Raw genomic sequence first — 11,830 nt, 5'->3', positions numbered from 1 at the left:
TGAATAATGCAATGTAATAATTATCTATCTAATGAACCATGACTGAACAAATCTGCATTGGAGGCTATAAATATTTGCAATCAACAGAACTTGAGTTTCAATGCCATTCTTTCCAACATCGAACTGTAATCAAGCACATCATGTTTCTTAAACTTGTGCAGATTGCCGAATTTTTACTAAAGATTGATGGTCAACTTACAAATGTAAGCAGGAAATCTGTCAACCAGGCCGCATATATAATCATGGTTATGTAGTAGTTTAACTAAAGCGAAAGCCTGAGCTCCAAATCTATGTCTTCAGAGCTACTGGATTCAGTGTTCTGACTACTTGAGCCCATCGGATTGTTCCCATCTTGCTTGTTCTTGTTGATTGAGCCCTACAATCCAATTAATGACAAGAAAAAACATATACAACTATTATTAGGATGCTCAGTTGTTTATTCTCGATGATCATTTCCTTTTTTTTTTTTTTAGCGTGTGTGCGTGTGTATCTAGAGAACGTTGTTGAATTGATCATACCTCAATTGTGGGCTGGAAGAAAGGCCTAGTAGTCAAGCTTGGCTCCACGAAATGTTGAGTTCCCAAGCCTGCATTGCCCGAATGCCATCTGGTTTAAGTGCAAGTTCAAAATCAAGAACCTATCAGCACATACAAACAAATAGATTTTTCCCGGCATTACAATATGTATAGTTTAGAAATCATAGTAACTCAAAGAAATCAGTGTAATTAAAAATAGACCACAGTTAATCAACAATTGTCGTAACCTTAACTATGGCTAAAGTATTTGCTATGATTCTTAGCTGTAACTACTGTTTTCGCTTTGTTTACTGAAATAGCAGATAATAGTGTTGCGCACTCGTTGTTAATTACTATTAACAACAAATTTGCACTATGACCAAAAGTAATATTTCTTGTAATGTTGAAAACAGTTTGCAAGACCTCAACATATGTTGGCAAGTAAGTGTATAGCATCTTATTAGAATTTGAATACAAAGGCTTGATTTATATATCAGGAAAAACAATCAAAACCAACCTTGAAATAGTACTGCTGGATTGGGTATCTCCATATCTGATATTTGTCCTATCTAAATCTGGCAAGCCCATCTGAGACAAGACCATGTTTGGTAGATTTAATCATTGTTGGGTAGATTGCAAAGATAAGCAAGTAAAAGCACATTAAAACAAGTCAAGACGGTACAGTTTAAGCCCACAATTTCTTTTCAATCCTCCAAGCTAACAGGTGTTGTTCCACTTCCTCAGAAATTTTGGAATCTGGTACAAACTTTTTGGCTCAGGCTTAGGGTTAATTATAAGCTCAAGAATCCAATCCTTTTCAAGGGACAGGAGATATGATAATGAGACAATGATTATGACATGATAAGAATCAGAAACCGAAACTATAAGAATGAATACGAATCCCAATTAATTACTGTCTCCTGTATCTATCGACTAATCTCAAATTCATTTGTTACTCAAAACCCTGATCCGCAATTCCCTGTTTGAGTTTGCCAGGTTTCAAGAAAAAGTAAAACGGAAGCTAGCCCTACCACGACGGCATGGGGTCCCCGAAAGCCATAATTAGAAGGTGAGGATGACGAAGAATGGGACAACGACGAAGAGGACGATGAGTAGGCTGTCTGCAGCCTGATATCCTCCTGCAGTTTTGTTCAACAGATTAAAACTGCACGAATCCCCCCAACAGAAAGAAAAATGAATATTCGAAAATCTATCAGCTAGTAAAACAGGAGAAAATCAAGACAAGTACCTGGCTGAAACTGGGGGCATAAGGGTTATGAACAGGAGGAAGATAATTGGAGCCCAGTTGACTATGCAACCTGATCTTCTCAAGCTGGGCAACCCCAAGTCCTCTCTGCGGCTGCTTAGGCTTATCTGAACTGCCCTTTTTCCCTTTTCGTGATGACGAAGACGATGAAGATGAAGATGAAAACCCTGAACCTCTTTCATTCCCCGGGTTTCCTTCTCCATAATAATTGCTTCCCATCTTTCTTACAAACCTACTACTGCGTGTTTTCTTTTGTGTTTCTTGATTTGTAGTCTGCAAAGAAAATTAAAGAAAAGGAAAAGAAACTAAAAACTGGTATGGAATCAGAGAGATCTTCTGATACCCCTTTTAAGCTGTCAACACTTTGCTCTCAGTAATTATTGCATCGCTGGATCAGATAGTGTGTAGATTTTGTGTGATTCATTCTATTTATATATATATATTCTTGGGAATTAATTAATATGCTGTTGTTGCTCGTTTCGACAGCTCTTATCAAAATCCCTCCCTATTATATATATTCTTGCCTTATGGTCATTGATTTAGAATTTAATAAATACACTTGAAAGCGATTGTCTCTGATTTTAACTCATTAAATATGCAATAATTAGTAGTTTTCGGACAACATTTCTAACCCAACACACGCGCCTTTAGTCCATGTTTTTCTTTTTTGTGTTCTCCCCCACCCCTTAAAGTTCTGGAATACAAAAATATAATAAAGTAAAGCAAATAATTGTACGAAGTAGATTAGGGTTGCAATTGAATAGTCCTCAAGCTGAAAAATTGTAATTATGTATTCACGCGCTTCAAGGTTTTGTAGACTTGATTTAGTTGATTGGCATTTTATGTAGAAATCTTTTGAATTTGTTGACTGTGTGATTATTGACCAGGGACCACAAATAAGGATTAATTATAAAGTGGTGAAATTTGACAATGTTAACATTGGAAATCTAATAATACTTAATGGGAAAATTGCAGTTTTGATTATCTATAGAGGTGTCGATTTAGATCTGTTGGAATTCAATTAGATTATTGGACTCCGTAATCTTACAGAATTGATATATTAAGAATAAAATTCAATCAAAAATTGCAATTTAGCTGGATTTAATTAGGGTTCATTTGAGGGGTACATTCTAAATTTCAACCTGATTTTCAGTTTTCGATCTCGTACATATAAATATCGAGACTTCATTCACAAGGGAAATGTCGAACCTATTTAGAATCTTGTTGAAATTCAATTTAGTAATATTATGCCTAGAATTTAAAATAGTTAATTTGCATATTAAGGATAAAATCCGCGGGTTGGAAATCTGCCTATAATATGAAGTTTACCTGTGGCGCACATACAAATTTGGCAATTTTGGATGGATTTTGTCATTAATGTGTCATTTTTCTTCAATTACAAGACTTAATTAATTGCCAAATTAAATTTCAAAATGACTGAAATTGTGATCCTTTCTGATACGGGATCAAAATTGTAATTTTCTCAATACCTAAGGATATAGATTTTTTTAGAAAGTATCTAATAAATAAAGAGATATATAACGTCAGATCCCACACATATTAATTTGATATATCTAGTTTATGTATGGTTTTATTGCAAGAGATTGATCCCCAGTTGTCAAAATCACAAACTGTAAATGCATAGATTTGCCTTATTTTGAAATAATCTATTATGAATTTGTGCTCAAAATAAGCTGAGGCCCATGATTTTAGAGATCATGAGTCCAAATCTCGTTTTATGCTTGGGATGTTATGTCTATTGAATAGTAGGTGTGTTATTTCTCAATGTTGATTCTACTGTAATAGTTGTTGTTAGTTAAATTTAATTTATTTGATATTATTTATCAGAGTATAATTATTGTAATCTAACAAATATAATTATAATGATTTGATTTCAATTAATAATATCTCATCGTCCTTACTCCAAAAAAATTTTTCATACCACACTTCTTTTACTCGAAGATCACCAATTCCAAGTATTTCAAAATGTACAATCAAAGACAAATTGGACAACTTTCTATTTGGAAATTGTCATGTCTGCACGCGAGACATCAACTATGAAATTAGACAACTATATATTAAACAAATTTTCATTACATTACACTGCACGGGAAAATTCCCACATCAGAAAGGCAATTCCTTTGGAAATAATGAAATTGAGATCAACATGAGAATCCAAGCAACCATATGTATATATATATCGAAGAATTAAATCCTGCATGCAGCGAATGTTTTGGGATTTAGAAAGATATTCTCGGCCCTATAACCGTAGATATCAATTAGAGATGGAAAGATCTTTTGCCAATACATAACAGCTAATAATTAATCCATACACCCACACACACACATATACACATATATATATGATACGGGTCGAATAAGCAAGCTCCTTAGGGGTCAAACTCCATGATCCAGTTGGATTATCTCAAATGTATGGTGGTCCTTAGAAAGACAAAAGCACTTTAGGCTAGCCGAAATGGTTCTCGGCAAGACCCTTTGATTCTTAAGTCAGCCTAAATTTGAGATGGTGAATAATGATTTGGAATAGTAAATGAGATAGTAAAAAATAAATATATCTTGCCATAAATACACATTACTTACAGGGCCATATGTGGTGCCATCTCACATCATGAGTCGTCAGACATTATATGGCCAAGATCCCAAGTTCTCGGAGGGGGTTGTTGGAGTGGGTCGCGTTGATCCTGGGGTGCTGGTACTTTGGCTTAGTAGGAGGGTTATTTAAGTTCTTCTCAATTGGTGTAATTAAACACCCCTATCAATATATAAATATATATTTATATATATTATCTCAATTTATAATGTGTAATCTTTGTCGGTTTAGGATATCATTATTAACTCCGAATTTTACTACAGTTTATCTTAGAAACAACAGATCCATATTCCATGTCCAGGGTATTAGAAACAAAAATGAGATAATTGCCACCACGAAATCTAGTCGAGCTATTCCAGGCATGAATTGTGGGTCATACTTCATAAGTAGTTGTGTGGTGGAAAATTGCGAGTGTGAATCCCTCATTCTCTTAAACAGACATGTGAACTCATGCAATTACAAAAAACAAACCATCAATTGGTCTAATTATAAAACGGTATCGTGCATGCTTTTATATTAATGTACCTGAAGTGCTGTCTCCCCAAAGTGTCTCATTTTCTTGAGGTATGTGATAATACCGACAAATTATTGTCACTTATTTTCCAGAGGGTCTTCCAAATAAATGTTAAATAATTAACTTTTCTTATGGATGTAATCCACATTTCTGGCAGGATCACACGTTTAGCGGATTTTGCATAGAGTTTAATATGGTCGGAAGTTCTTCTTTTGAAAGATCAAATAATTTTATAAAATGGCAAATTATGTAACTACGAAAGTATAACACATTTAGTTTTATATTTTTATTAATTATAAATGTAGTCCTATAATTTAGACCTACCTCACACATTTTTGTCTTAATTTTGACATATTTGGGCTCGGGCCTCATACATTTGGTCATGCATTGTTTGACACATTAATTTGGTCCTGAGATTGACACATATAAGATTCTGAATTGACAATCTTGGTCATTTGTTTCCCACCTCGGTAAATCCCTTAAACTGAAAGAAGATTATTGTTTTGGCAAATGTCCGATCACATGAGGCTCACTTGTTTATTTACGGCAAAGACCTTTTCCAGAAAATCTAGGAAGGACCAAATTTATCAATTAATCAGAACCAAATGTCAAGAACTGGAAATATGTGAGACCCTAATCCAAACGTGTGAAATTTTGGACTAAATGTGTGAAAGCTTTGGACCTAATGTGTTGAAAGTAAGACCAAATTTGTGAGGGTGATCCGAATTATAGGACTATCTATATTATTATTAAAGTTGCCGGACTAAATATGTTATATCTATATTTACATGATGTAAAATATAATTCATCTTTTAAAAAATTAAGTGTAAATAGAATAATCGGTCCTTTAAGTTTGTATTTAAAATCACTTTAATTCTTAATAAAGTTTATTTCTTGACTTGATCATTCCTAAAGTTTAGCTTTTTTTTTTGTCTAAGTTTAGTTTTTCAAACCATTTTCCGGCAAAAAAGAGAGATGAAATTTGACCTTTTATAGGGTAAATAGTCAATTTAAGGTTTTTTTCCTACATTATTTTAACCCTTTAAATTTGTGAAATTATGAAATTATTCCAGGAAAATAACTTTTTTGTATTTTTATGTTGAATACACTACAAAAAAGAATGGCGTTTTAGCGATGGAATTTGCAATGGTAGTTCTGACGAGTTTTTGTTGCTGGTTAAATTGGTGATGAATTACCGACGCATTTCCGACAAAAGGAAGGCCGTCGTAAAAGGTGGTGTTGGATAATAATTTTGTCAGACAAACATATCGGTCGGAATTTTTGCAATGGATTTCCGATAGACATGTTATAGCGGTTGGAAAACACGTCCAGATGACGGAGCTATAGACGGAGTTTGGGGTGGACTATTTAAGCATTGACGTTACATTTTCGGACCCAATTTTTTATGGACATTGAGATGCTATCTCTATTATTTATGACTCGTGTTTTTGATAGAGGATTTGTCGAAAATCGAGAAAAAAAACTTTGGAACGCTTCCTATCTGTAAAGACTTTCCAAATTGTGTTAGAATGAGACGGCTTTTGTCGCAAAATTCATCCCTAATTTAATTTTTCATTTCAGTCGATTTTAACATCGCAATTCCGTCCCAAAAAAATTCATCCATTATATGAAATTAGTTCAGAATTCTGACAAATGTCATCAGATATTTTAATATATTTTTAAAAAAATTATTGTTGTTTGTTTTTTGTTTTCTATTTTTTAATACTCTATTAAATTCAGAATTGGTGATAATTATTTTTGAAATTGATAACGGCAATTCGCACATTTACGTGTGGGACCAAAATTAGAAATAGGTCCACTTATGGGACCAAAAATGTAATTTACCCTTATTTTGATTGTATTGACTAACAGAGAGAGCAGCTGACGTTATCAATTGGACAGAAATCCCTCAATGGTCCTCAAAATTGAGAAAAAAAAAAAACCAAATATGGCACTGAATGTGCAAATTGATCTGAATGTGGGACCAAAACTGAAAACAGGTCCACTTATGGGATAAAAAAATATAATTTATCCTTATTTGAGTAATTGTGGATAGATTGACTAAATTTGCTCACCTTTTGCCGTTATGAAAAAATGATTTCTTGAATAAGTTGGTTGGGTTCTATGTTTCAAAAATTATAAGATTATATGGAGTTCCTACCTCTATAATCTCCAATGGAGATCCTTGGTTTACTTCTCATTTATGGTGAGGGACGAGTGTGCTATATTTAAAAAAATAAAGAGGAATTTTTGTTTATTTTTAAAACACAAGAGAGTTTTTAGATTACTTTTGAAAACATGGGGGTAATATGCAATTTGACCATAAAAAGAATGACTTCATTTTGTAATTAATATGACATTTCTAAGATTACTACCACACCAAACTTAAACTTATATTTATTTTTGTAAAATTAAATGATACCTTTCTCTTTCTTCTGCTACTAACCGAAATATGATGAAATCTTGATTTAATATACTTATTAGAGCCAACTAACTTACTTTTTATTCAGTTTTTGGTGGCACTCAATAACACATGAAATATTTTTTTAATCTGGTCTATTAAATTTGTAATCCAGTTTGTGAAGAAAGCACATCAAATATATTACATTTATTATTATTAACCTCTGATCGCATTTCTTTGATATCAAATTTGAAAAAAGAATGTCTAAATTTATCTTTTTACATACTAACAAAGGTGTAATAAATTAATTATTAATCTATAACTTTATAAATTTCAGGGTACAATCTTTAGAAATTAGAATTGATCAACAAAATTGGTACGGAAGTTCTATCAATTTGTTGCTTTGAAAAGGCAAAAGTTTAGCAATTATCGTGCCAGCATACGCTGATATATTTATTTAACATGACGAAGGACAGTGAAGGAAACAAGGGATTATGTTGGTTACTTGGGATAAATATTAATTAATCTTTAAGATTATGATTTGATTTTCGACATATAACGTGGGGGTGTATCTATTTTGGATTGTGGGCACATGCAATGTCTTAACCCTACACCACAAGACACATACATAGACATAGATACAAGTAGTGTCAGTATATATATGTAGTTGTGTGTATAAAATATGTTAATAGGTACAAAATTCCTCTAAATAAAAAAGAAAAAGGACAACCTCTGGAACTTGAGAAACGAAGTTAATACCTTTCTGGTCGCATTGTCTTTTGTTTTAAGGTTTTGAAGGTCAAATTGACTTTTTAAAAAAGAACATCACAAAAGATAAAGTAATTACTAGTATTTTCACAATAGGTATATTGTTATAAAATTAATTATACATGTTTTGAGGTCTAATATGTCTAAATACACAAATATTCCTTCACTAAACAAAATATGATTTTTGTCTACAGTTTACTACTATGAAAGAAGAAGAAAAACCATGACGAATATAAATTAACCATAGTGATAAAAATCTAAAAACCCAACATATTGGACCATGACAAATATAAATTAATCATAGTATTAAATGTAAATTAACCACAAATATAAAAATCTAAAAACACGATGATGATCATTATTATTGTTTCTGCAAGTGGTAAAATTTATGATACTACAAAAAAATCCGAGATTTGTAATGGCTTTTACGGCTTTTGTTATGTATTTATAACGGATTGAATGTGATGATGTCATGGAAGGGCTGATAACAATTTATTTTTTTGTATCGGACAAAGCCATTGAAGAAGCCGTTACAGTATCATTGTATCCTTAAAGTCGTTACAAAACTATAGTCGTTATTCTGAAATTAGGGACAACTATATTTTTGCATTATGCTAGCCCTTACAAAACATATTACAAATATTTCGTCGTTACTATTTTCATATATTTTTTATAACGACGTGTAATATTTATAACGGATTGAATAAAAATGATAAGCCGCTACAAATACCATGGAAAACACAGCGAGAAACTATACAATAAGATGGTGTTGCAAAACCAAGTCATTAGGGACCGCTTTTTGTACTAGAAAGTATTACTAAAGCCGTTCCAAACGTGCACATGATAACAAATATATTTTTTAACGGCTAGTTTTCAAGGACTATATTAATCGTTCCAAAAGCCGTTACAAAATATCTTATATATAATTGTGTTGTAAGTTGTTTTTATTTCATTTCATTTGTTGTAGAAATTTTTATTAACCACAAACACACTCAATATTCTGATTTTTCGTGCATATACACTTGATTAGGTAGATTATTACTGAATTTTTGGACCGTCAACTGCTGATCATCTGTTAAGTTGGTTGACCAGGTAACAACGACTAATTTAATCTTTTTTGTTAATTAAATTCATTATAGTTTACTCATTTTAGTTTTATGATTTTTTTGATCTTATATGCTATGTATTCTTAATTAGTGTAATGTAATATTTAATTACAAATTTATAGGTTCTCGAATTATATAAATATATATACACGTGTGAATATGTAGTGATATATATATATATCATCATGTTACGAGAATTGAGGAGATGGGTGTATCATAAGAACCTCCCGGGAAGGGCATGTCTACCACTGGAGTTTCAGGATGGGGTTAAGACTTTCATAAAATAGGTCAAGTGTCAGCATGGACATATGGATGATGATAAAATTAGGTGTCCTTGCTGGAAGCGCAAAAGCACAAAGTTCATAACACCCGACAATGTCAGTTATCACTTGTGCATGCTAGGATTTATGCCAAAATATTATAATTGGACTTCTCATAGCGAGAAAAGAGTGCAGGAGTACTTTGATGCTTTGACTGCCCCTCCAGTACCAGAAGAGCAAACCCCAACTGCTCATGAGGAGGGTAATTATTCACACTGGGATAATGAACAACAGATGGACTAGGCGCAGATGATGATTTTTTATGTAGTCGGGTCGAGTTATTTTTCCTCTTCTCACGATGGTGTGCCTGATGATAGTACGAGGTCCTGCCCTATTGATGTCGGTGCAAGTTCATATTATTATGGTGGTGGCTCCTATGATTATGTGTAAGGGTTGGCATACTGTTTTACGATATAGTGCATACTGTCGACCATCCATTGTGGAACGGTTGCGCCCAATCTCAATTCGCATCTGTTGCTAAGTTGGTGGATATCAAGGCGGACGGTCATATTTCTGAGCGATCATTTATCAAATATTGCAATGGGCTAATAAAATATTGCCCCATGTGACACCCTGCCGAGAGATTACTACAGCATGAAGAAATTGATAAAAGATTTGAGTTTACCCGTTGAGAAAATTGATGCATGTCAGAATGGCTGCATGCTGTACTGAAAGGACAACATCGATTTGAAATACTGCAAGTTTTGTGGAGACATTAGGTACAAGCCGACCCAAGAGCAAGACCCACGCCGCAAGAAGTCCCCTTATATAACTATAATAATTATACCAATTAAATATATATTTTAATTAATTAAAAATAATTTCAAATAATTATAATAAGTATTATACTTAATTAATTTAAATATACAGTTTAGTTAATTAAGACTAATTTTAGATAGTTATAATAATTATTATATTTAAATTAATTTATAAATTATAATTACTATAATTACTTAATATTTATATTCATGTACATATTTAAATATAAAATTTAGTATATTAGTTTTTTAATGTAATTTTTTTTATTTTGATATTTAATATAAATATGTTTAAAAATAAAAAATTATATTTTTAGGAGAGATAAATACAAAAAAAAAAGTCAATTGGACCATAGTAATTTTAGATACAATATAGGAGCATTTTAGTCAATTAAAGATAAAAAAAATATCAAAATACGTAAAAAAAAAAAAAAAAAAAGTTCGAACGCAGTTCAGGGGCGTGCATCTCACCTTCACTGATGAAAGGGGCCGGGGATTTTTTGCTGAGCTTATTAAAACATAGGGGATTTTAATTTATTTTTAAAAGACGAGAGGTTTTTAACTATTTTAAAAAAATATAGGGGATAAAATCTATCAATGTAATTTACAGTATATTTAACACACAACGAACTCATCACAAATGCAGACAAGAATTTACTCCAATCCAAAGACACTAAAGCAATCCCAAAATTTTATCCTACCAAACACCAAATCAACCTCAATCGCATAATAATATTATACGAAACAAGATTCTTGTATTGTTCGTATTTTCAGGTACATCAAATTTTAAAGATTTAGCACACCATCTTTCTGCGTCTGGGAATCAAATTATTGTCTCCTAACTTTAGAAATCCTTTAATTTATTAACCAAAAAAAAAAGAAAAAATCTTGAGGATTATTCTATAAGATTGATACCATTATCAAACACTCTACCTAGCAATATATGCAATCTCATATATCCATTAATATATTCTTATTCATACGTGATCGGGGCAGAATCCTTACAGACGCAATCTGATGTCGTCTATTGAGTATGATAGTGCTCAAACTTCTAGATGTTTCATTTACTAAATACGTTGCCCCTACCCACAACCAAAAGAAAAAAGGAAACTAATTCGAGAAAGGTACAAATCGTCATACCATTTCGGGACTTTTTTTTTTCTGTCCCAACAATCCGTTGACATTGAGGCCGGGCTTATGAATATTATATATATAATTTTTAGGGTTTTTATACGGAAGTTCCATGAGACATGATCGATATAACTAAAAATTCTTAGGTTGTGACGCTGTTGTATTTTCCTGTTAATAATTGGTTTGTATATTCCCTGTTAACAATTGGTTTGTATATTATTAATGACTATAATTTGAGTATGGATATTCAACAAAAAGTTAAAAAAATTAGAGGACCAAAAATTATACAAACATGGCACGCTGGGCTAGGTTATTTTTTCAAGAATAGGATAAAGAGGTTGATTGACTCTAAGGATCTAGAAAGATAAAACTTAGATGCTCTGTCAACTTATGATTTTTTTCTAAAGGGGAAAAAGACAATTAAAGCCATTTGTAGAAC

The 11,830-nt window shown here is 32.2% G+C and overlaps 1 protein-coding gene across 2 annotated transcripts; it reads right to left on the bottom strand.

Moving 5' to 3' along the window:
- LOC105162170 (protein SPEAR3-like) lies at positions 1–2,243 on the bottom strand. Of its 2 annotated transcripts, none has more exons than XM_020691680.2 (5): positions 1,765–2,243; positions 1,547–1,654; positions 1,033–1,103; positions 519–637; positions 1–376 (listed from the first exon to the last, which is right to left on the bottom strand). In XM_020691680.2, exons 1-4 carry the CDS (start codon positions 1,999–2,001, stop codon positions 544–546), a joined length of 510 nt encoding a protein of 169 aa, XP_020547339.1. In that variant the 5' UTR covers positions 2,002–2,243; the 3' UTR covers positions 1–376; positions 519–543. The 2 variants fall into 2 exon arrangements, with proteins under 2 accessions (XP_020547339.1, XP_011078440.1); XM_011080138.3 differs by having other exon boundaries at positions 519–606; positions 1,765–2,238.
- Between the last annotated feature and the right edge of the window lie 9,587 nt (positions 2,244–11,830).

This window comes from Sesamum indicum, linkage group LG5 (assembly GCF_026168435.1).
Source record: "Sesamum indicum cultivar Baizhima isolate 11 linkage group LG5, ASM2616843v1, whole genome shotgun sequence".
Taxonomy (NCBI): Eukaryota; Viridiplantae; Streptophyta; class Magnoliopsida; order Lamiales; family Pedaliaceae; genus Sesamum; species Sesamum indicum.
This window is presented reverse-complemented; position numbering and strand designations above follow the sequence as displayed.